The 25,948-nt window shown below is 50.1% G+C and overlaps 1 protein-coding gene and 1 long non-coding RNA gene across 6 annotated transcripts in view; one reads left to right on the plus strand and one right to left on the minus strand.

Moving 5' to 3' along the window:
- The window catches only part of LOC119567219, a 58,413-nt gene extending 43,495 nt beyond the window's left edge, over positions 1-14,918 (plus strand). The window contains exons 1-3 of one of the 3 annotated variants that reach the window (XR_006284647.1): positions 3,110-3,221; positions 8,990-9,253; positions 10,797-14,918. This is a non-coding gene — a long non-coding RNA (uncharacterized LOC119567219). Of the gene's footprint in view, positions 1-3,109; positions 3,222-8,772; positions 9,254-10,796 lie in introns of those variants that run through there. The other 2 variants (XR_005227129.1, XR_005227128.2) reach the window with 2 other exon arrangements.
- The window catches only part of RASGRF1 (Ras protein specific guanine nucleotide releasing factor 1), a 100,145-nt gene that overhangs the window by 46,784 nt on the left and 27,413 nt on the right, over positions 1-25,948 (minus strand). For 2 of the 3 annotated variants that reach the window (XM_037911190.2, XM_043524708.1), the window contains exons 2-9: positions 21,454-21,560; positions 19,916-20,063; positions 14,188-14,280; positions 12,502-12,755; positions 6,896-6,975; positions 5,774-5,967; positions 4,405-4,514; positions 869-987 (exon numbers count right to left, since the gene is read on the minus strand). In XM_037911190.2, the coding sequence (XP_037767118.1) occupies positions 869-987; positions 4,405-4,514; positions 5,774-5,967; positions 6,896-6,975; positions 12,502-12,755; positions 14,188-14,280; positions 19,916-20,063; positions 21,454-21,560 (1,105 nt within the window). The remainder of the gene's footprint in view (positions 1-868; positions 988-4,404; positions 4,515-5,773; positions 5,968-6,895; positions 6,976-12,501; positions 12,756-14,187; positions 14,281-19,915; positions 20,064-21,453; positions 21,561-25,948) is intronic. The other variant, XM_043524707.1, reaches the window with a different exon arrangement.

Here is a 25,948-nt window from a genome sequence, read left to right on the forward strand (position 1 = left end):
ACCGCCTCCTGCCACTAGACCTCCGGGCCGTGACGTGGCGAGAAGGGGGCCCTTGGAGGCTTGCTGGAGCTCCTCATGACAAGGCCCTTGACTCTTCTCCACATCTAAGGGCAGTGAGGGCAGGGATCCAATACACTGGCGTGTCCCCCACTTAGGGGAAGTTTCTGTGGGAGCCCCGTGGAGAACAGCAGCACCTCACCATGGCTGACCCAAACCTGGGCTGCAATTAGACCTCAGGGGAAAAGGCACAAAGAAAGGGATCCATCCACCACGAGCTCTCTGGGGAATGGCCCTGGTACGAAGCCACGTCCTTCACGGGATGCAACACTTACTAGGAGGCCAAGGCCAGCGAGCTGGAGCCGCAGGGCCAGCCCTCCCTGCTTGGCCCAGCCCTGCAGGGCAGCGTTTGTAAGCTATGCTGGCACACAAGCCACCAAATGGCTGGTCTGACCGTGGGGGGCTGCCAGAGAGCAGCAGCACCCCGGCCATGCCCCTTTCTCCAGGCCATGCCCACTCCACAGGTCTGGAGGCTAAACTGACTCGCCACCCCGGGCATTCCCCTGGGTGCCGGTTACCAGAAGGTCAGGATCCCGCCCAATGTTTGGCACTAGAAAACCATTTCGTGCTATAACACACGTGCCAGCTCTGTGGAGCAGGGCAATCCAGGAACAGAGACCGTCCGCACTCAAGTAGGTTTATAGCCGGAATGAATGGTCCCTATTTCTAATGTTACAGCTCTCCACGCAATGTCATGGCACTGTGCCCGACGCGGTGTCACCGTACTGGAAACAGGCAGCCAGGCAGCTCACCAGTGCAATGCATCGCATGGACAGAGGCGGGGGGAGTTATACAGGTGTAAACGCTATACCTTGTCTGACAAAAGTCTGGCTGGTGTCCAGGAGAATTTCACACCCTTCAATAATCATCCTTTCTATTGCCAGATTTTTTCGAATATTTTCTGTCTCGCTCACTTCGTCGTGCATTATCCTAAAGAGGAGAAGAGACAACTGGAGACAGTGAAATCTGCCAGAGAACTGTTGGTGAAGATGGCAATGTGGCTTTTACACTCAACAGTAGCTGCATGAAGCATAGCTGAGATAAAGAACGGCAAAAGGAACCCAGCACTGCCCTCTACATACAGCCCTATACCCTGGGGGCTAGGAGACAATACACATCCATCTGGAGTTGCTATGTTTCTAAATATAAAAATGTTGGCGGATTTTTGAATTTCCATTCTTGCTGGGAACTGCCCCGTCTGGCTGGATGACCTCTCCCTAGGCAGGCCATTTGTCTGGTTTTAAGCCAGAGGGTCCTTTTTTCCCTGTGGTTTATCCCCGTCCAGCACAGACAAAACTGGACGCGGTTTTGCCCAGTATCACAGACAGATGACGCCCTTCCGAAGAGCGCGCAGCTCCGTCCCCACCAGCATGACCTCACACGCTGTTCCTGCCCGAGATCACGCGGGCACCGGCTGGGAGGCGCTTTTCAAAATGGCGTCCTCTGTGTGGCATGAGCTCACGTGCCCCATGCGTGAGGTCATCCCGGCGGGACGGGGTCATGCTGGCAGGGGCGGGCCCAGGCCCGTCCGGGAAGCACCGGAACCGCCGGTGCTCTGGGAATGCGGCAGTGGCCACCCTGTTGCGCCCTCTGACAAACCACGTCTCGCTCTCCTGCTTGTGGAGGAGCTGAAGGGAGGGGTGGCAATCCTTTGTGTGGGTAAACTCAGGGTCGGTGTGAGGGATTCATCTCCCCGTCTGTGGTATGCCGCGATATGAACTAACGGAGAGACTAGAGCAGAATGCTTCACTTCTCAGCCTCCGGAAGGAAAGTATCAGACACTGGGAATTCAGGGGTCCCTATTGTCAAAGAAGTCAGCCCAGAGGCTGCTGGGACAACGGTGGGAGCAAGGTCCCTTGCGCTGCCCCAGGCACTCACAGCTGGATTTCCCTGGGCTTGTCCATGAACAGTGCCACACTGCGTCTCCACTAGACCCAGCTGGAAAAAAGGGGAGAAATTCATATAGTTTGGGGGAATGTTTCTTCCTGGTTTTCCCCCCATAATTTGAATTTCATTGAAATTGAACGTTTTGAAAAATGTAGCCCAGCTCCGATCTGCACCTCGTTATCTGGGCCCATAGCACGGTGGTGTTGTCAGAGGTCACAAAGGAGGGAAGGGCAAGCACTGACATCATCACGCCATGAACAGGACGAGGCTAGAAACCCCCCAGCCCCAAGAACGCTTCTTGGGGTTCCCCCATAATCCGAAAGCTGGCCCTGGGTAGGGTGTTCACAGGCCCATGCGTCTGTCAAGCCTTTTTCAGACCTCTGACCCCAAGATGGCACTTCCGGGAATACTGGGAAGTTCTCCTACGAAGCTGATTGACCGATGTTGTGCTACTACACAGCATGCCCCTGAATCCACAGCAGCAAATCCCACCACGCCACCCCGTCACCGGCCGACTCATTACGGATTACAAATGCTAAAGCACTCCGGTTTGGGCAGCCCTTCTCGGCTGGAGCTGGCCTATTCCAGAGGTGCTCTGCAGGTAGGAAAGCGCAGTGCGTTGTACAAACTCTTCCAACAGCCAGACAACGTACAAGAGGAAGCCTGTGGCACTGGTCTCAGGGCTACCGGGCGTGCCACGCCAGCGAGCTCCTCACCCACCTGAGTCAGCGTCAAGGTCCTGACCCGGCAAAGCAATTACGTGTGTGCTTAACTTTAAGCATACAAGCAGCCCCACTGAAGTCAGTGGGGAGAAGCACACGCTTACAAGTATGTGCTCAAGTGATTGGCTGGATCAGGGCCTAAAATACCCCAACATACTCAACCTGTGATACCTAACTGCAAGAGCTAGTGACAGAGCACAGACTGCAGATGAAAATATAGGCCCTAATCCTGCAATTGGCTCCGGGTCCTAGCCTGGACCCCAGAGCCCACTAGGTTTCACACAGGCTTGTTGGTCTGCACTCGTGGGCCCAGCTGCAGGGTCAGGGCCGGAGACAGGCTTTCTGCATTTTGTATGCGAGTGCTGCAGTTCCGGGCTCTGCCCACAGCATGGCCTGCATCAGCTGATTCTACAGCTCGAGGAGGAAGAAACGGTGCAGGCTGAACTGTGCCAGCAACAAGTGACGCCAGCCACTCAGATCAGCTCGGGGCACTGTCGCGAGGACATGGCCAGCAGCGTTTGCATTTTTCAGAAGGAAACCGGAACCACTTGAAATGTGAGTGTTTCCACGCCACACTTGGAAAGGAGAGAAAAAGCCCCTCTGTGCAGGCATGCACCTGAAAGCAGACTCATTTCGAGCCAGTACAGGTGCTGCCAGGCTGGCACCCATGTGACTGGCTCCGGGAGCAGCCAGCACAGAGCCCTGTGATTTGCATGACAAATCCTGGGTTCCAGAGGATTTAATAAAAAGAACAGGAGGACGTGTGGCACCTTAGAGACTAACCAATTTATCTGAGCATAAGCTTTCGTGAGCTACAGCCCACTTCATCGGATGCATCGGATGCATTTAATGGCTCCGGTTCCTACCCCTTCCGTGCAGCAGCGATTCCGCGAGCTCGAACTCCTCAGTCTTGTCTGGAGGACAGTGTTTGAAAATGGATTTCAGCACCGGTTCCCCCCAGATCAGTGCTGAAGAGGCTGTGAATGCTAGCGGTGTCTCGAGACACTTTCTGAAGTGCCGCTGGAACTGATTTACTCGCCCTTGCCCTGTTCTCAGTACTGATTCAGGGGAATCAGCAGCAGCTTCTTGTCCTGGTCTGGACAGAGCTACTGTGTTTTAGGAGGACTCTGTCCTTTTCTGGGAGGGGAGGCAAATGGGACCTAATTCATTGATTTGTAAATCACAGAGCTCAGAACGACGGGATGTGACACAAGTGCTCGGTTCTAGTTGGGAGGTTTTGTGGTTTCATGCCCTTGGGACCTGCAGGTGAAGGAGCGTTCAATGCTTCTCAGCATTCGTACAACGAGCATCATGATGTTCAAAGGGAAGGTCCGAACCTGAAATAATACAGGCCATCTTGGACCCGTCCTTTCCCCTGCACCCTGTGCACCACAGATACTGCTCAGGACGCCACTTTGGTCCCCCCGGCAGACTCATTACCAGAGAGCCACAAAGCAGTGCCGACAGATTCGGCACACTCAGCAAGTTCATGGATGGCCTCATGGAGCAACAGGCCAGAATGATATTCACGCATTTGGGAGGGAAATGGCTAAGTAAGGATTCAACTTCCCCTTAGCTTCTCCTATATTTCATCTCAAAAGGAACACCCCTTCCTCTCCCCCAGCATACACACGGCCTCTCCACCACGCCTGCCCTACGGAGACAAGAACCGCTGCCGTGGCAGAGCCTTTGAAGCCTTCCTTGGAAGGAGAAGGAATCAACCCGTGATGGTTCTGACCTGGAAAGCTCTTCTAGCTTGGACTTGGCGTAGTCCAAGCTGTTCCTCTCCACGTGCTCATGGGGCGTGTGCGCCAGCAGCTCATGTAACGTCAGAATGTATCTGGGAATCTGGGTCGGAACCGGAAATCAGGGGGTCAGCAGAAGGAACAATCACGGCAGCGAATTAGCATTAACTCTCACCTAAGGACGACTGGTTTGTACAAAGTGAACGGGGCAATTAGGGAAGGCTGGTCCTCAGCCTCCACAAACTTCTTTGTGCTGCTCCATAAAGCCACGAGCGCCCACCTATCCAGCCCTGCACCGAGCCCCGCTCCGGAAAGCGACCCCTTCCCCATGCACAGGCTCAGGTCCTGCCCCAGCACCGCTACTGGGGTCCTCCACCAAGCCCCGGTTCATATCCTGTAATTCAGGTACCAGCATTTAATGATTAACTAGGCCTCACCCTGGTCTTTCCGGAACTCACAAGTTTCAGCTGGAGGCTTCGTTTCAAAAATAACCCTTGTGTCCCACCCAGCCTTGGTGGGCGGGGGGCTCGCAGGATGGAGGTTCTAAAGTGGCGTTATTCCCTGTGTCTGGGAAAGCGAGAACGGCTCTCGCGCTCATGTGCACTCTGCTTGCCACGGTCTCGGACAGGCAGAGGGCGGCGGGCCCCGCCCAATGCTCATGCTTAGGGACGCTGAGACTTACAGGGGCTTCGTTTCCCACCACTGAGCATGGCAGCAAAGTGAGGAGCCCCAGGCTTGCCCCGGGGAGTACTGGCTGGTTTTGTGACTCTGCCCCCTGGGGTCTCTGGGGGATCAGCCGGAGGCCGTGGGTGAATGGAGAGGGACCCGGTGATGGGAGTAACTCAGAGTCCAACAGGCTCGTTACCTGGTGGGTGAGGGTTTCTATCTGGGTGTGGCTTTCCCGGCTGAGGGAGTCGGGCTCTCACACTGCCAGGTCTCCAGTGCCCTTGTAAGGAGGGGCCGAGGCTGAGGCACCCCCCCGAGCTCAGTCTAGAGCGACTCCAGAATGGTCTATGATGCTGGGGTGGAGGGGCGGGGAGGTGGGATTGGAAGGCTAGGAAGCCAACCTAGGGGCCATCCCTGTCCCCACGCAGGGTGCGAATGACCGTCTGCAGGGAGGGAGCCCGCTGGGCTGTGACCGGGCTCAGAGAGGCTGAGCCTACGTTTGGCCGGTCACTTCGTGGCCCGGAATACTCCAAAGGAACTTCTCTTCTAAACAGCCAGCCAGGCCCCCTCCTTCTCCATTGCCCTGGGAGACTATTTATACGCAGCGCGCAGGAGACTCAACAGATCTGGGGAGCAAGAGGCTTCCTCGCTGCATTTTATGGCCCGCTAGCACCTGCCACGAGAGCCACGTGTCACCTGGAACATGGGGTACGTCAGGAAGGTCTCCAGCGTCCTCTCTTCGCAGTCCGGCTTGGCCTCGTAGTGCTTCAGCAGCTTGTCGAAGTCGCGGTTCTGCTTGCAGTGGGCCAGGATCTGCAGGCTGTACTGATGGTTTCTCACGAACTCCTGGTAGATGTTCAGCATGGGCAGCAGGATGTCAAACAAATCAGCTGCAAGCAAGCAGGCAACGAGCCGGTTACGGCACCGCATGAGAGCCTCGCCCTCAGAACGGGCTCCAGCCGCGGCAGCATCGGTGCCGGGCGGACAGGCTCACTCACCCGTGCCTGGCCCGAATGAAGACGGGAGCCACTGATTTGTGGGTGTGTCTGACATTTACGGGAGTGACATGTCACGCGCTGGTTCTGTGCCTGGATTTGGGGTTTGAAGAAATGGGCATTTGCACAGCGAGGAAATCCAAGCCCAGTTTGGCTGGCCTCCCTGGAGCTCACGGCTTTAGGGACATGCACCTTCCAAGGTGTGTCAGGCAGTCGGCAGGGATGCTGGGACTTGCATCGCGCCAGGTGGAGAAGCCCTGCCTGCTGCATGTTTCCTATGGCATTGAGGGGTGAGGCATGTCACCCTGCACCGTCTGAGCGCCCACAAAAACCACAGGAAGAGAGCTTCACAATGGGGGACGCAAGACTGTGCTCCCTGTCTGAGAACTACTGCGCAGAGCACCGGAGCAGCTCCCGAACGAGGAGCTGGGGGGAACAGTCAGCGAGGAGCTGCTGGATTGGCAAATCTCTGTGATGTGACTGTGGGATCCATCAGGGCTGTGTGGGTAACATGGCTGGGCACATGTCAAGAACCTTCAGCATCACAATAAACTCTTCTGTGAATAAAGAAAAGTCCCATGAGGTCAGCCAGTCAGGTCCCTGGATTACAAAACTAGGACCTGAGCTGCATGGTCGACTAGAATTGGTTTGGTTTTTTTTCCCATGAATGAAAAAAATGTATGCCTTACCACACCAATTAGCAACAATTCAGTGCAGTGACGTAGATCAGAGAGAACCACTGTAAAGTTTATTAGAAGAAAGGACAGGCGAGAGCTAATGAGCGTGAGGAAGCACATGCAATAAAGAAACAGCATCTACTCACCAAGCACTAGCGTCGGCCAGCTAGAGATTCTTGCTTTCAGGCCTTGATAAAAGATCTGGTGCAAAAACATGATTGTTTCACTGAAAGATAAACCAAAAGGTAAAGAGATGGATGAACAAGAACCAGCTAACAATGTAAGACTCCTGGCACTTCTAACGGGGGGAGGCCAGATAAGCACTGCAAAATGAGGATGAGACTGGGTGGACTGGCTGATGAGGAGAGACTGAAAGAGTGACGGATGGAGAGAAATTCCTCAGCGTGGGACGAGGGGAAGAATTAGTGGGAATAGTGGGATGAGAGGAAGAAAGGGAAAGCGTGAGCAGGTCCCGTTTCCCAGTAGTGAGATGTAGGATCCCGTGAACAGTCTCCTAAGTGCTGTAATGAAGGATCATCCCGGGGAACATTTAAAACAAGCAGCCAGCACCACACCCGGGGACGTGGACAACAAGAGAACCATGCACTAGCAAGAGGCGTCCTGTATTTCAGTCTGGAGAGACGGATTCCCTGGAGACGGGCAGCTGCCCAAAGCCACTCCCTAGCAAGACACCAAACGTGCACCACACATGCACCTCGACTGGGGCCATTCCTGAGTCCAGCTGGCTGCTGCTCCCCTCCACAAAGGACTGGGAATGATATGCAGAGTGGCTGGGGCTTGTCGAGTTTCTCTAACACCCTCTTAAATAACCTCTTTGAGCCTCTGTCTGCTGCTCCTAGCCTCTGCTCTGTCCCTGCCTTGTCTCTCTTCTTCATTTAATAATCAGGTGAGCAGAAGGCTGCACAGCGGCCCAGGTGGGCCCTGACCTTGCACCTGCCCCGTAGATTTCCCCAGCTTCCATTCCACTCTCTATCGAAGCACCCCAAAATAATTTTGCATCAATTAGTTACGATTTCCCTCCAGTATTCAGAGTTGACCGTCCTCGATTAACTCATCAGTCTAGGTGCTTCACCAGTACAGCCATACTTAGTTTTACCACTATCATCCTGCCTGGAGAATTCAAATGTGCAGGTCTGTACTTTCCTGTACCAAGGACCTGGCTTTATTATCAGCAAGTTCTCCGGCTATTCCCCGCCCGCCCCCCCTCTGCACAGGTGTCTGATTTGGTAGGTTAGGGTTGCCTAGTTTTTGCTGTCATTTGCATTCAGCGCGGGATGCCCTCGGCTTGGGACAGCTGTCAGGTCTCTTCCTCCCCAGTTTGCAGGCAGGGTGCTGATTAGGGTTTCCTCCTTTGCTACGACTTTTTCCTTCTCTGCGGAATTTCTGTTTTCCTCTGCTACATGTCCCTCATCTTCCTTTACTGACAGGGAGGCAAAGGAGTTGTTTAATTTTCAGCAGTACATAAATGACCTTTGCCATCTGCTTGCCAGACCCTTCCTGCTACCTTCCCTGACCTGCTGCCCCAGGCACAGATCTCATTAGTTCTGTGACCCTCTTGCAGAGTTTTTCTTTGCTGGGTGCGGCCGTGCTGCTCTCCTCATTTTTCACACTCTCTCAAAGTCACTCGGCTGTGTTTGCAGGCTTCTTGGTGCCTGATGGGGATACCTCTCAGGGCCCTCCCTTCCCCCTGGCGTCGGTGCCTGGTGGACAGTTTCACACACCACTCACCTCTGCCCGGTCTGAATGAAGATGGTAGCCACTGCTCTGTGTTTGCCTGCCACATTTACAGGAGTGAAATTTCACTCATGGGTTCGTGTCTGTATTTTGGGTTTGAAAAAATGGACATTCGCCCAACAAGGATCTGCCAGGGCTTAATTTGTGCCGGGGCTGAGCTCTGGCACCCCTTTCAATACAAATTAAGCGCTGGGGGAGGCAGCAGGGCCTGGAGGTGATTGGGGTGGGTGGGGGATAGCCCGTGAAGGCCAGGGGTGATGGGGTGGGAGAGAGCCTGTGAAGGCCAGGGGTGATGGGGGGAGTTTATGTAGAAGTTTGGCCAGGGTGCCATTTTCCCTAAAGCCGGCCCTGGATAGCAGGGACTGGACTCAGTGACCCAGAAGGTCCCTTCCAGTCTGATGTCTGATGATTTCCCTGAGGCTGTATCAGATAATCTCCATCTTCTTGAAAGCATCACCTCTTCAACCTACTTCGTCTCATTACAGCAGGAGCAAGAGCTGTCACTGCATTTCCCAGAGGGGACGGAGCCGCTCACCCACAACTGAAGCACGGAGAGCTGTGGGGTGGATTGCGCCAGCCAGCAATGCGAGAGCAAGGAAACGGGGGAATAAGTTCTGCCATTGTCCTGCATGAAGAAAGGAATCCCCAGAGTTGGAAGCTAGTCAGGACACAGGGCTCCCTCTCCTGTGTGGCCCCTCTGAACACACTAACGATACTTCACTGCTAACTCAGCCAAACTCTTTCTGAGGGTCAGTAAAAGTCAACTAACTTTCTCTCGCCCATTTCTGTAGGGCTCTGCATTTTCTGGTTTAAGCTGGAATCAGAAATAGCCTGAAAAATTCTCTTCTTAGTATAGTTCTGAGTTACCTAAAACTGGGAAGTACCAGGAAATTAATGAGATCTCCTGATTCCCAGAACAGAGAGGGCTGTTCTGATAAGTTCAGATGTGTCTCTGAATATTTCAATATCCACTCAACACTAATCCAAAGGAAGGGCTTATCTTTAGGTAAGCTAAACAAGGCAACATGGGGGCTAAGGGGTGGTCTAACTTAATGCATTTACATAGATCTTGGAAGGCCTAGAATTAAAAATGGTCCTGAATCAAAATCCTGGATGTGAACAGTTGCAGAGTTTGGGAAAGCTCAGATCAAGATCCAGGGCCAAATTGCAGCTTCTCCTTCTCTCTATAATGGGCCAAACCCCAGCTGCAAATGGGCCTGGAGCTTTGGGAGCGTGAGGATTGGAATTCTGTCGCCAGGGCCCATCTCTGTCCTTTGGGTGTTACAGCACTCTAGGACAAGTATTTTACTTTTCATTAGTCCAATCCCAGTTAAAACTGGCCCCAACCTAATGGGGGGGAAAACAGGCTAGAGAGTCTGCCCATAAATGAATGCCGGGTTGGCACTTTCAGTGCTGGGAAGGATACAGTGCATCTGTAGCCATAGCAACAGAGCGAGTGGTTTCTGGACGACAGGCGCAGTGGTGAAAGCAGGGTTTCAGGGAGTTTCAGCTCCCTCTGACAGAGCATTCAGCACTGCACTGGGCTGGCCTGAAGGGGTGAGCTCAGCACTGCCTGCCATGGGCGTGCACTGGAAAATCCCACATGAGGCGGGTTTGGTTTCCTGGACAGCTTTGTGACAGTTGCAGCGAGATAACGGTCGCAGCATCCCCTCGAGTGTGTGTGTCCTTAACGCTGAAGAACTTACTTCTTCCCAGGGGAGGTTGCAATCTCCTCTAGTCCTAAGGTTTGGTCCAAATTTCGTGCCTTCTCCAGTCCTCTCCTAGTAATTAGGAGGCCAAATCCCTCTTGGGCATGGCCTGCACTGTTCAGCTGGCCTCTTGCAGTCTAACTCACTAGGGGATTTTTCTTTCCCTCGGTCAGTTAGTTCAGCCCGTCAGTGGACAAACCCGACAGCAGCCAGTGAGAAGTTCTGCTCTCCCAGACTAGACCACCTCCCTCACAGGCCTTGCAGAGTCTCTCCTTGCTTCCTGCTGGACCGTTTTCTGTCACATGATCCGCGAAAGTAAATAGCCCAACAAAACCACTTGGGTATCAGCACCTTAAACCAGCACTGAATTCTGACGGGCCCTTGGGAAAATAACACTGATGCTGGGTTGGGGTTTCTCCGTCTCTCCCCTCTCTTCCTAGGTCCGTCGGACTGACAACCCAGACAGGGAGAGTGGGAGGTTTCTGGGGGTACAGTAGGAGATGGAGGGGAGGGAGGGGGAGACAGATGATCAACTTGTGTAGTAAATAGTAACATGGTGCTAAACTTTCCCCACCCACACCAGGGGCCTGCTAAGGCTGACATCGGACTGAGCGTATCCACTGGGAACCTTAAAGGAGTGGGCCAGGAACGACTCTATTGAAAGAGCTTTGAACCCCAACCGCCGAGGAGCTGAACTGTGCTCTAGGGGATGTCGCACACCAGATGTTACCCATCGGGCAGATGTTGGCCGTGGCGGGTTTCCGTTCTCTCTAGCAAGACCAGCTCTAGAGTAGGACTTTGTATTACGATCTGTCCGAGAGTCGATGTCCTCATGCAGGATTCAGCAGGGATTGCTACTGTTAAACCTGGCATGTCACAGTGACACACTTGGCAATGCCTTTGTTTGGCCCAGGCCGGATTTACGCATCTTAATTCTTCCTCCTCAGCCAGGGCCTGTGGATGGATTGGGCTCTGTGCAGTTCGTGGTGGCTCTGACATGCAGCATTGCTCAAAGCACAGAGCATTATGCAGACCGCAGGTGAGAGATTACACCTGCTCTCTCTACACAAAACATCTCCCAGATAGTATGTTCTCTCCTCCCTTTTTCTTCTGTGCAGCTGTTGAACGTATTCTGCTTCTGCCTCCAGCATGCTGAAGACAACCTGGTTCCTTTTCCTCAGTGACCCATTCATTATACAGAGATAACCTCAGCTCTCTTGCCTAAGCCAATGGGAAACCAAAGCAATCTAACTCAGCTCCTTCAGCTGTCAGTCCCGGTGCACGTCCCATTGTCTCAGGACAGAGCAGCTGACACAGAACTCAACTCTTGTGAAAAACAAGGATCCGTAGCACTTCCCGTTTTCAATGAGTGCATGAACACACAGTTGCTGCTGAGAGATTTCACTGAATGGCTCCTCTGTGCACAACAGACCCTTTGCACATTTGGATTTCTTCCTGTGGCAGGGAGTTGACTGACATTTTTCTAGTTAGATACCAGGCCCCCACCCTTACTGCAGGGAGCAGAGCCGTAAGGAAACTTTTTTACGCTTGGAACGTGGGTGGGATTGATGTAAGCCCTGGAGCCATCCAAAAACTAGGGGAAACCTTAGGTATGAGAAGCACCTTATAGCAAATCAGGGAAGCTGATTCCTCTATTTATTTGCTCTTCAAGGCCTGGGCTATTTGTTCATCACCTGGCCTCACGCTCCCCCGTGTGGGACACTGGAAGTTGTTTCTGGATAAGTAAGAAGAGGACTGGGGGATGGGTAGGTGAGCTGAGAAACTCCTAAATCTGGTCCCATGCAGAAAAGGCCTAATGTAGGCGACCCAGGCTAGGCAAGAGGGGGGCCAAGAGTCTCCTTATATTCTCCCGCTCATTCCTCCACTCTCCCCAGGCCTCTGAAAGCCCTGCTCCCGAGAGAAAGAGCACCCTTAGGGGCGACTCTGAATGCTTAGCTGCAGAGAGCTCTGTCAAGGAGCCCCTCCGTCGGGAACATTGCCGGGCACTGCCCAGGCCTGCAGGCGCTCATCAGAGTGACCAAAATCCCATGGCAGGTCCAGTGAATCCATTGACAGCCCTGCCCTCCCTGACACAGGAACGTGCTCCCTGGTTGGACAGTCACCGACACCAAGTGCTCTAAACCCAGCAAAAGTGCCTGCAATCACCACGCAGCCAGTTGTGGAGGGGGGACTGGGCATATACCCCCGCTTCCTTTGCATCCTGTCCCGTTACCGTCAGTACACCGCCAGCTTCCTCTGAGCATGGGTCATCCAAGAACGGTGCTCACCTGTTCAGGAATATGCTGCTGACGTCATCGTGGGTGATGGGAGGTTTCTTGGAGCTCGCTGCCATCCTCAGCGGGCGAAGGAAGTTGTTGACCAGAATGTGCAGCTGTTGAACGTATTCTGCTTCTGCCTCCAGCATGCTGAAGACAACCTGGTTCCTTTTCCTCATGCTGTCAGCGTGAGGAGACCGGATATAGTCCTGAATGATCGTCTTCCATTTTCTCCTGCATAGCCAGCCCCGTAGAAAGCTCTGGACCTGTTAACAGATTGACAGTCTCATTAGGGGTTTTACATGATAGCCTGGGCTAGCATTTATGCAGCAGTTTAGGTGCAAAGACCAAAAAAGCTCTTCTATTAACAGACCATTGTGTGGCAGTTCTACCTCAATACATTTGTACAGCGGGTGTGCTAATGATGTTCATGGGGCTTTGCGCTGAACCGTGCATAACGGTTTCTGTTATCTGTACTTCGGTACATCCTCGCTGCAGGGAAATGAACGATAACTCATTTAAATGCACTTTCTTGTTGCATACGATCGCCTCTTTCTCCTTTTACAGAGATGAATGTAAGTCTCACTATTAAATGAAAAGAAAACCCCATTAACATTTGCCTCTTCCACTGCACATGTAAAAAGTACAGCGCCCTATACTGTCAGCAGGACTGTGAGGGTATGAAAATACCCAACCAACCCAGTACCTAACACATATCTGTCCATCTGTCCATCTACCAATTAATTGATCAACCAGTAGGTTTGTGCACACACAGAGACAGATTTGCTAAGTTAAAAACAAAAAGCTTTTGGAATATACCCAAATCTGTATCTAGATCTAGCCACAGACAGATATATGCAGCCAGCCCCGCACACCCACTTAAACCTGAAAGTGCAATGTTTTAAGTCTGAAATCTCCTACACAACAAACAAAGGCATCCCAACAACTCAACAGCTCTGAACTGGGGGGGCATAGCCAGGACTCCTTCTCCTGCACATGTGTCACTCTAACTGCAGTCAGTGGGAGTTCTCCCTGGAGGTGGAGTAACTGCAGGACCAGGTTTCTGTGCAGGTGAAACTGACCCCAAGAAGAGATGGTGATGATTTTGTGTGCAAGAAGTAGTTAGCCCAAGATGCTCTCCTGCAATGGTCAGATTTAACTCCTTTTCTGCTGGTAGCTTTAGAAACGTTAGAGCAGGCTGTATAAAAAACAGTGATTGCTTTAAAGGGCTATTTGTTCTCTGCAAGGAATAATCCATTCTAACACAATTTCCTTGCAGCATCTCGAAGTCTGTAAATCTCTGCCTGTAGGGAATCCTGCTTTTCACAGGTCCCCACTGCACTGTTGTGGCAAGATTTAAGACGGGGCTATTCATCTAGGTGCTGGCACCATTAGGGCAGTGAGGTGCCCACGCCAACAGCAGAAGGGGTCAGTACTGAAGAAGACAGAGACAATTAACATAAAGCTTTGCAGAGCAGTGGTGCACATTCTCCTTCATGAATTCATGGAGCGGGGGCGGCTCGTCGAACAGCCCAGCCCAGTCAACACCGTAACGGGTAGCAAAGACCAAGCTTCACTCCCTGAAATAAATTTCAAGTCAAGTGTTCACGTCACGGCTCCTTAAAGGCCATTAGCACGTACCCAGTGCCAGGGTTTAGTCACAACTTCTGTGAACGTCTTTAACACGACAAAACAAACCTTTTTGATTTTCCTGATATCGCTGTCCTCGTCACTTGGCGCACTGCTCTGAGTGGACTGGATGCGCTCGTTATCTTTCAGCAAGGAGGCAATCTATAAACACACAGGAAAACACGCTGACCAACAGGTCCAACACCGGCACTGCCAGACATCTCCGTACACAAGCGCGGGAAGTGAAGACACGTGTGAGCTAAGTCCTGTCCCCAGTTACATGCAGGCACCAGCCAGTAACTCCAAGGGTCAGAAGTGAATCGTGATAAAGTCATTCGACTCCCGGGCAGTGCTGAGTTCTAGCCCTGATTCCATTTTAAATTACAATGTAACAGATCGTGCTGATTCTGCCTCTAATGAGAAAGCACTACGGATGCACTGATGAAAAGACGACAAGAGTATCGTAAAGATCAACAAAATAAACCAGTTGTATGTATTAGAATGTATTTGAAATATGGGTTGAACACATTTTATCCAAGATATTTTAAAAAATGGGAAATAGCATGTAACAGTTCTGGGCTAGAAACGTTGCCAGATACCAAATGCAAAACTGGGCACCTGCTCTATGATAAAGTCTCCAGACAGAGCTTCTCAAGAAATAGGGTGGGAAGAAATTGCAGAAAATTCTCAAGTCACTTTCATCCTGCATCTTTCAAAAATGAACAAGTTTTCATTTATTCACCATTTTGCATGAACATTTATATGGAACATTTTAGGCTATTAAATTTTCATTGTCAAAATAATTTCAGTTTTTAAAAAAAACTTCCTCCCTTCCTTTCTCCTTCCCCCATCTTGCCACTGAAAACGGGGCAGGAAAAGAGGGAATGGGGGGGAGAGAAAACACCATAATTCAAAGAACAAAACTGAAAAAAAATTGACTTTTTTCAATTTTGTCAAATAAAACTAAAATTAAAATTAAAAGAGTTTCCAACAAGGAATCAACTTGCTCTATTCAATGTGCTCTCCTAGTATTGGAGAATGGGGTGACTATGGTGCAAAACGGCAACACGCCGGGTTACTGGGGGTCACCAGTGCAAGGAGGCGGAGAACATCATCTCAGGACGAGAGAGGAGAGGCAGAAGAAGGTGGGTGGAGTTTGAAATTGAAATAGCTTCTGTCACATGGGGGCAACTGTGTGAATATCCAAAACAGGCCTTCTCCAGGGTTCGAACTGCGCCAAGACCATTCTGACAAAGCGGTTAGAATCTTGGGCAGTTGGGATCTTGACAGAACACCTGCTGTATCCCTAACAGGAAACATTTCTTCCATAGCCCTATAAAGCCCTACAGAATTTACTAGGGATGAAATCAGTAACCCCTATAGAAATTAAATAGGTTCCTATAGAAGTGATTTTTAACATATAGAATTTAACACGGAATGGGGTGCCTCTCTACAGAATTTTAAACCAACCTAAAGAAATTGCACTTCTGCAATAGACTTCGATAGGCTGCATGACAAATGCTACAGCAAGGTTGTAACATTCTCTATCCAATTCCATCTGGCCTTTCTGTGCGGGTATGGGGCTTTCCAAGCCAAGGAATTGCTGATTCAAAGGAAAGACAAGATGGAGCAAAGTTGTTCTTTCCCATCCTTCCAGGGCCCTCTTTTACTTTTCAAATCTCCCTTTCCAGTCCTTGTTTTACGACTGACAGGCGACAGGTCGCTTTGCAGCTGAATTTTCACTGCACGGCCAGCTGCAGCCGTTCGTACAGAGCGACCCAGACTGCCACCGCTCTGCTCTAGCGCGAAGCATTTCATTCCGGGAAGCAGCTTGTGCTTAACTTTAAGTATATGTTTCAATCCACTCGACTTATGCGCCTCCTCAAGCGTGCTGCTGAACAAGGATGAATTGGGGCCTAAGGGCCCAAACCTGCAAAGTGCTGAGCGCTCCCAAGAGGTGCCAAGCGCCCTTGCGTTCTCTGAGCTGCCGGGGTTCAGCACGACTCGGAAGCAATCAGAACTATGCAGGATCTGGCCTGAGCATCTCTTCCACAATGCTCCCAGCCCCTTGCGAGGCCAAGCAACAGGAGTTCTAAGGTTTGGCTCCAGAATAGCAGATGCCTCACTTGGAAGCAGGTCTCCTCAGCTCTGCCAACTGCACCACAGGGCCAGCCGCAAAACGGCATAATTAATTAATAATTAGCATTTATCAAAGACAGCACATTAATGACAAAACTGAATTATTTCAGATTTCCTACAATCTAATGGGTGAAATTACTTCTCCGAGCTGGGAGCGAGGCTTAAATCATCTGACTAATACACAGTGTGGGAAAGGGCTGGGTTTTCTTTTCTTTCTTTTTTAAATCAAGTAAGCAGAATTTGCACATTAAAGCAGAAGCTGATTATTTGATCTCTACTTCAAAGAACACGGAAGAGGCGAAAAAAACCACAAGGTAAAATCAAATGCATTTGGGCTCAGGGACGTGCTAATTAACTGCTAGCACTTGGCCAGTTCCTAGATTATTGATTGCTTGGCATTTTTAATCCATAATCCCTTGGCCAATTTTAGGGTTTGCACACAACTCCCATATTTGCCTTATTAAAATGTCAATAATTATCACTGAGGCCTTAATCGCCAGGGACAGTCGGGATGGAAAACTTGACCCAGATGAGATTAACAGCAGAAAATGGATATTAGGAGAGCTCACTTCATCCATCGCTTTGGAGAGCGGTAACAGCTGTATTTTTATTTAACAACTGCCATGGGTCCATGGGGTTTCGTTTACCATCTCTACCAGGCCTCGGGGGTTCAACACCAGCCAGCTGTTTTTAATTCCAAGGGCTAACACTTAGGAATTGGTGACTGTAAATAATAAAGCCTGCATTACAAAATCTCAGTACACCGGACCATGGGGTTGTTTTTCCAGAGCTCCTCAGGGTCAGCTCGGCCTTTCTGTCCTGCAGTGTGCGCACTTGCCCCCCGGTGGATCCAACTGCAGGATTGGGGCTCAGTGACATTCTCGTTAAAATCCTGCCCCCAAATGGAGGGTACTGTGGATGGCACTTACTCCCTCTTTGCATATTGCAAGATAACCCTTGCAGAGGTGACGTTTATGCCGGACTCATCCGGGTGTTTCAGAGGAGCTCACTTCTCTGCCTTTGGCAAGCACCAGCTTGCGCCCAGGGTCCAGAGAGTGGAGTGTGTTTTTCTCACTGCCAGCCCTGCATAGTGGAACCAGCCACAGACAGCCCAGGACACCCCAGTTTTGTTAGCTGTAATTATTTTGCCAGCTGCTCTGCAGGCCTGTTCAGTTCTGGGTGTAATTCAAAGTGTTGCACTGATCTCTAAAGCCCAGGGTCCTGGCTGAGATGCTGGCTCTGCTTTAGGCACTGCACAGAGAGCGGGGCTCAGCTGGGAAAACTGAGCTACCAGGCACCAGATTTCAGGGCAAGGCAGCTGGTGACCAAGCGTTCTTGGTGGCGAAGCCCCTCAGCTATGGAGTTCTCTCCCCCTGCTGCTCCGACAGAGTTTGTTGATTTGTAGGATGTGGCCCAGAGCTTCTCTCTGTCCTTGGGCTGTTGGCTGGGAGGTGGGCAGGCATAGTTCCTGGGGGAGAGAGAGTCCCTTTGATTACTTTGGGGGGGTGCTGGTGCACGGGCACCCAGAGACTTTTGTAGTCAAGCACCATTAAAATGTAAAAAGGAAGAATCAGTATCCCAAGTAACCAGGATCCCAGGGCTGACTCTTTCGCCTAGAACACTGCCATGGGATCGTTAACAACCCTCCCGGCTAGCGTCTCGAGTGCTAGGACCAGTGTGGGTCAGGGATTGTCCATAAAGGTTCCGTTTCAATCGATCTCCCAATCGGAACTTTGTTTTAACAAAGTTTCAGAGATGTCAAAGCGTCCCACTTGGACATTTTCTAACTGAACAGTTTTGTTTTCGGTTCAGCACAACTTTTTGTTTCGAAATTTTAGGTAATTTTTACTAAAAAAAGGTAAAAAATACAGAAAGGGCAAAATGTAAACCAAACATTTTGAAATTCTTAAAACGTTCCCTTTTGATTGACCTGATCCAATAAACGTTCAGCGCATTGGTTCGTGACTATTTTCGGGCCGCCGGATTTTCACGCCGGTTTGGGATGGGAACCCTCTTCTAAATCTCAAAAATTCTTGCAGGAGAAGAAAACGGTTTCCCGCCCTCCTCCAGTTATGACTCATCCCGAAGTGATCCAGCACGGTGCCGTAAGAGTGGGCCGGCAGTCAGTAGGGGCTCAAGGAAGAGTGCCACCTACTGGTTCACCCTGATTATTACAACACCATCAGCTTAAAAATCTATTAAAAATGGTAAAACAAGAGATATGGAACTGAGCTTATGAGGTGTAATTCTCCCCTTAGTCATCTGTACAGCTCATGATATCATTAATGGGATGCCAAGTTGGGGAACATACATCCCCATATGTTTACACTCTTAACAATAGAGGCAAATATATAAAGTATAACAGATCCCCAGACTTTTGCCTTCAGTCTAAATTACGTAAATGATTTCCCCCTTTCGTATTCAGTATTGCTCTGCTGAATAATTTTTGTGTTTTGTTGCTTTGCATGTTTTAATTTCCATTGTCTCTATTCCTGCTGTATCCTGCACATTTACAATTACAGGGCATTAAGTTGATGCATATGCCACAGCTGCAATGTGGTAAAGGCAGTGCAACGCTTAGAAACGTTTTCAGAGCTGCTCTCTTTTCAAAGCCACTTGCTTAGTCTTAGTGAATTGTCAATGTAATGTAAAGCATTCATTAACATGAATTGCCCTGAATGTATTTAGGTACCAACGTCATGGCAGTTTGTATACAGCAAAGGGAGAGTCACTTACAAAGCTTGACCTGGCCCTAGAAACAGCAGATCATATCCATTTTCATGTTTTTTTCTTTTCCTTGTTTCTAGCCATCTAATTGTTGACTTCTTTATGAAAGTTTTCACCGTAAATGGACATCTAATTATTGGGTTACATAGAACAACGGGCAAAAATAACACAGGAATTCTCTACTTTTCTCCACCCACCACCTCAAACCGCCAGCGTTAACCTTGTCCTGTAAAATATAGTCGCTTTTTAAAATCACTCACCTATGTGTTACATGCAGCCCAAACAGGCCTTCTATTCTAGGCATTAGGCAGAAGCATGCATCCGACAGGCTGAACGGCTGCCCCTAATTGCTAGAAACAGTGCAGAATTTTCACTGCCTTGTAGCTCTTGTGGTCACTGGCAACGGTGTAAAGTAACTGCTAAATGGGCGTGGCATGCCTCCAATTCCAAAAGAGAATGTTTTACAGCTCCTTTGCACTGCTGTAAATAACCACACAAGGGGCAGGGCAGGGGAGAGTCAGAGAGGTCATTGGTTCAGATGGGATCGCAGATTCTGCTGAAAATTTCATGACCCTAGAAACACCTGGTGGGCATCTTTCTAATGTACTTGGAGCAATACAGCTAGACCAACACTGCAAATGACACTAGAAAACACCTTGACAACCCACTGCAGGGACCCTGAGTAGGAGAATTTGCAGGACAATATAAACGCATAGGGCCAAATCCTCTTCCTGGTGTAACTGCATCCAATGACTCCATCAATGACTATGGTCCTTTTCTCTCGCCTTTATGCCAGAATAAATGAGGTGATAAATACACCCATATGACCAAGTGACCTGCATGTTTCCAGTAACCTACTGGAAATGAACCAACAGTGCCTCTTGCTTTGAATTCAGAATGATCAGTATCATTGGAGAGTTGGGCTCTTTACCTCCGATTTCAGACGTTCAATCTCGATTTCCCCATCTTCAATCTGTTGTCTTAGTTGCTTGGCAACAGTTTTCTCGGTTTCCACAATCTGAAGTAAATGGAGGTACTTCTGCATTAAAGCTTCATGCTCTGTAGCAAGATTCCTATAACTGTTATATAGACACATCAGTTAAAATGTTTCCTCCCCTTCCATCCTCCTTTACCTCCTTGCTCTCTATTCTCTGGGGCTTGCTCAGTCTGTGCTATGGTACCCGCGGTTACGAACACCAGCCCACTACAGGCGAGGGGCTCAGGAACCACTGGACGCTCCGCCAGCCCTGAATGTTCTACAGATCTGACCCTGCAAGCCTTGCTCAGGCCAAGGGCTTGTTGAAGCTGGTCGAAAGCTTTGCCAGGCTAAGTCATGCGGGATCTGGCTCTGCTGGTTCTGATCCTGCAGACACTTAAGAACGTGCATAACTTTGCTCACGTGATTCTGATGAGGTTACTTGTGTGAGTAAAGCTACGCAGGATCAGGGCCACTACTCCAGTGTTTCCTAGCTCCTTATCACCAGGCAAGAAGCCTCTTCCGCCGGGCAAATGCCCTTCTCTGACATGGGGTGCGGAAATGCCTGGCTGCACACACTCAGTCAGAACTGATGACAAGTGAGAGGCGTCAGCATCTGAACCTGGATCAAACCCAGAGAGCATGTGACTTCTAGAGACATGGCAAAGAGATTAAAACGTTCAGGGCCAGATTTCCCGCTCCCATCATAGCTGCCAGTCAAGTTCCATGAATTTAGCAGAAGGGAAGTCGCTGTCTCTTGCTTTTCTTACAAAACATCCACCTTTGTTAAGAGAATGCACCAGACATGTTTATCCAACATCCCACAAATACTATACATCTTCTCCCCCCATCCCCAGCCTGGGTATTTCTCCTTAGCGATGCAGGCTGCTGGCCACACGGACTCTCCCACCCAAGAATTGTAAATGAGCTGCACTCCCCTTTTCAAACCAGGAAAACATGGGCTTTGAGTATCTATTTCTGTCCGCTGCTGTTCTTTCATCTTTGCAGATTTTCTTTAGATCAGAACAAAAATTAAGTAACTTTTTCTGAAACCAAAGTTGGGTCTAATCCATTGGCCAGTCAGTCGGGTCAGAGAGAGGCAACTATTAACCTGGGCCAGATCCTGCCAGCTGCTGCTTGTGGGTGCACCTACCTGGAACCCATCCACACAGAGCAGCTTGCAGGATCAGGCCCTTAGAATTCTTGCTCCCCCGGGGCAGTAGGGTTTGAAGCTGGGCCTCCTGCACACACACATTTCTGCTCCCATGAAGCTGCCGCATTCCCGCAACTCCCAGTGACACCAGCGGCCTCTTGCAAGAGCAAGCCAGAGGTCGACCAACTGCAGCTTGTTTAAGCAGCAGGGAGTTGTGACAATTTGGGCCCCTTCACCAAACCATCGTTTTCCATTAACTGAACAGCACTCCTGTTTGGACTCTGAAACTGCTGCTCTGCACCTGGCAGCCAAATGGTCTTGCGATTTCAGAAGGCGATACCTTGCGTGAGTTATCGCTGCTACCCATTCGTCGCAGTCTTTGGCATCCTCCGTCCTCAGCTCCAGGGTTTTCTGATTGTCATGGTTGAAACTAACAGTAAAATAATGCTGCAAAAAGAAAGAAACTACGATTACCAACATACCAGGGTCACTAGGAACAGAACTTTTACTTTAGGATCATCCACGTTTCATTTCGTTACAAAGCTCATTGAAATATTGCCTAAGAAGAGCCTGCGAAAGAAGACGTATTGGACCCAAAGCGTCAGACAAGAGAGTGGCGCCTGGTGGGAAGGCCAGGTCAGCACGTTGTACGTGGGAATGAAGGTGGAAATGAGAAAGAGGCAGGGAAGAGGGTCCGACTGAATTCTGTTACTGGCAAATAGAATCTGCCATATACATTCAGGGCGAGCCGCTTGCAGCTACCCAGGAGAGAAGCCAGGTGAGTGCTTCTCGGAGTAAACCTCACCCTGGCCCCTGGGGCCGAGCTGGCCCAGGGAGGTACAAACGGCAATCCCCTGTGGCAGGCTTGGGGAATCTCAGCCTGGCCTTTAGCCATTGCCTACGTGCGAATGGAAGTGAGAGGCATGACCATGGACGTACCATGGCACAGCATGTCCTAAACTCAATCCCTGATGCCTTGACTTTGGTTTGACATTCAGTGCAGGCCCCACTCCATGTGCCTGCAGCAGAGAGCAAGGCTCAAATGGCCAACAGCATAATACGACTCAGCGCACTAACTATATTTAGCTTCCCTTGACATTTACAGTATTTGTGTTAATTGTGATCATGGTGGCAGCCAGCACAGGAACCAGGATTTCGCTGTTCATGAACTTTCCTGTTGTCTCCTAGGAAACAGGTAATGTACTCTAATGTCAGACACTACACCGAACTCATACAAACCCTGCTAGAACACGCTCATTCTGCCATTAGCTTCTGGTCTGGAGTAAAGTTTAGCAAGAAACCTGAATTAACAGAGATCTCTGCAAAAAACTAACAGCTGGCAGCTTACTCACTTGTATTACCTGGGGAGGTGGTAGAATCTCCATCCTCAGAGGTTTTTAAGGCCTGGCTTGACAAAGCCCTGGCTGGGATGATTTAGTCTGTGTTGGTCCTGCTTTGAGCAGCGGGTTGGACTAGATGACCTCCTGAGGTCTCTTTCAACCCTAATCTTCTATGATTCTGTGATTTGTCTAAATATTTCCGAGACCTCCAGGTAACAGGACGCCTGCTGGCACAACCTCCATTGAGCCACATACGCGGGTACAGTAATTACAGGCAGACAGTAACTCGGTTAGGGACCATGGCCGTTTATTTTTGAATTTGGATTTTTTGTCAGCTAGTAGACAAGACACACACACTTCACAGCAATTCTCTCCCTGGTGAGAAGGGTTTATTGTGGGAAATGTGCTAACTGTATTCTGAAGGTCACTCAGGGTCAGGCATGCCTATCTACCTACCTGCCATAAGTTGCTCATCACAGTGATATTCCAAGTGCTGGACAAGGCAGCCCTGAGTGTTCCCCAAAGGTGCTCTACTCCGTCTGCCCCCATTCCCACGTCCCCCACAGCCTGTTCTGATCCTTCTCTTCCTCCACTCTCTCTTTTTGTCCTAACTTCCATTACAGGCACCTCCTGGGGTGGCCAGAGGCAGGTGTCACTACTGAGGAGAGGAGAGGTTTTCAGTTAAACCTGGACTTGGGACAGGTGTGGCCTCAGTCCGGTCCCCTCTCTACAGCATTCCCAAAGCCAGGTCCCACTGCGGGAAACGCTGGGCCCCCATGTCTGAGAACCTTATTCTGGGCTTGGCTAGCCGCAGCGGGCTGCAGAGAACACTTGTCTGGTGGGTCGTCGTGGACAGAGAGGCAGCCTCTGACGTCTCCAGTCCTGGCCCTTGTAGGTTAGGACGAGGTCTCTTCATTCAGCTCAGAAATGAAGGAGTCCAGTGCAATGGGGGGGCCTTGTGCACAGGCCTTTGTTGCTCCCAGGCCGGGAGCAGAGTGCTGGGCTACCCGGAGTTTGTAGGCGGCTTTGACCTGCAGCTCCAGGCAGATGCAGAGAGCACATGAGTGTATTGCACAAACCGTCTGCTATGGCTGGTTTATACAGACCTGTGGGAAAGACTGAAGTGATGCCTGTCCTCTAGAACAAGGCCGGCTTGGCTGGCTACCCTGTCTCAGTGACTGGCACATCACTGGATACCAACAGGGTCTGCTCTATTTCTTCCTGACCCCGAGCGAACTCCTGTACATCACTCCAGGTGGGGCAGGCTCGTCACATGCTCCAACACGCGGTCCTTTCAGAGGTGGGAATCTATCACCCTTCTCTAACTGCTGCAGTTTTCTAACTAGATCTGCAAGAGAGCTTAGTCCTGAAGCTCTCCCCAGCTAGTGAAACAGGAATGTGTACCATAAACCCGCTCTAGTGTGTTAGCTACAGTGCACAGCACAGGGAAGGATGCGCAATGGCGTGGGGAAGAGGTGGCTGCAGCCTGAACCTAAAACACAGAACCGGGGGTTCTAGCATTCAAACACAGAACCCCGGGGGTTCTGGCATTCAAACACAGAACCCCGGGGGTTCTAGCATTCAAAGCCTCTAGAACTTTTCAGTGTTTTGTACCAGTCATGGAAAGGAGATTCCCCGCCCCCCCCAGAGTTCGCATGTATTCAGTGACCTCTCCAGAACTTTTCTGAAAATGCCAGCGGTTTTGCGCTGATTTCACCACCTAATGCTGGGTTATTCCCACCATCTCACGAAGAATTTTCCGCCTGAGATGTCTCCCTGAGTCCCTTTCCACTGCTGATCCCACGGACAAGATTTATCCTTCCAACGTATTCTTGCATCTTGCTTGCAAGAAAAAAAAAAGTCCCCCTCTTTCCCTCAGGAACTCCCTTCCTCCGCCAGGCCATGTTGTCAGCAGGGCTGCCAGCTTTGCTCACGTCCCGCAGGCATGCTGCCCTGTTAGGAAGGGGATATTGTTCTCACTTGATGCATGCAAAACATCTCACTGCTTTGCCATGGAGTCTAAACTCAAAGCTCCGTGGGGCGTGGACGCAGAGCTGCAAGCCTGCCACAACTGATTTTCCGGCAGAAGATGGCAGCTGCCTTACTCAGGAGCAAACCCATACCGCAGAAGAGTGAAGAAACTGTGTTTTCTTCGCGCGGACTTATTTTTCTTCCCCCCGAAGATGCTATTACTGATGACGAAGAATCTCCGCCACAGAATGTGTTTGTTTATCAAACTACAAAGCTATTTACACACACATTTATTTCCCCATTTCCATTATGTTTCCTTTTTTAATACGGTTGTGCGGAGCTTGTGAAGTTTGAGATTCTGAAAATTCTTTTTTCCTGTAATTTAACCCATTTCTTGGAGGGTGATTCGAACTACACAGGCTCTTACATTGTACCAGCAATGGCAGCTCTCCTTCGAGAGCAAGGCTCCTCCCGCTCCAGGGCTACCCAGGGAATACTGGTTTTAAAAAGATTCGCAGCAGCCCAGCTCTCAGAGTGTGCTGAAACCAAAGGCTGATGTGAATCTGGGCCTCAGAGCTGGTCAAAAATGGCCAAGTATGTTTTATTTAAAAAATCAAACTCTGATTTTTCAATAAAAACGAGCCCCCCAATTGGTTATTGGTTCCCCCTTCTCTCCCTTTATTCCGGTTTCCATTTTGCTGCTTAAAAGCAGGAAATAAAAAAAACATAAAAGAATTCAGTTTCAAAATCCAAAATTTTTAGTTTTTTGAGGAAAGTCTGAAAAAAATGATTTTTTTCCCATTAAAATATTTGTTTTTGAAAAAAGGCCATTTATCGTTACAATTAAAAAGTTCGGGATGAAAGCTTTCAAGCGGCCAGCTTACCCCCAAGCTTTGAGCAGGTTCTCAACTTGCCACAAGGCGTTCTCCCCTCCTTAGGGCCGGTCGCACTCTTTCCAGCTGGAGGCTCAAGGCCATCCGGCTTGTTCTTCTAGAGGATTTGGTCGTGACTTAGATCTTTGCACACAGGCTTCAGCTAGGGCAATTGCCCACCAATAATTACAGATCCAATGACACAAGGCCAGACCTCTATATCTGTGGGTGCTTCCGCCCCTCAGGGGCCTGCTGTGGCGTTTGCTACGTTACTTGTGACAAGCCTGGGAGAGTGTGAGCGAACTGGGCCCAGCACCACTCCGGCGCCTTTGATTTAAAGCTGATACATTTTACCGTTCTGGGAACTTAATTAAGCTTCCAACATAATTACGCTGTAAATGTATCTACCGAAAGGAAGGCTTTGAAAGCTATGGAAATGAGCCTTTTCACAGCATCCAGATGTAAATGGAGGTTTTCTTTTCTCATCTCTCAATGGAACTGGCCCTGTTTTATAGGCTGTACATGGGGATCACTTCCTCCCCCAGTGAAATGCGGTTATCTCTGGGGAAGGGCACGGTGGCTGTTTCACAGCACACAGAACAGGACCTAGCTGTTAAAGACAGAAGAGAACATTAACTTCCCCAGCTGAAAC

Source organism: Chelonia mydas, chromosome 10, assembly GCF_015237465.2.
Source record: "Chelonia mydas isolate rCheMyd1 chromosome 10, rCheMyd1.pri.v2, whole genome shotgun sequence".
Lineage (NCBI taxonomy): Eukaryota > Metazoa > Chordata > Testudines > Cheloniidae > Chelonia > Chelonia mydas.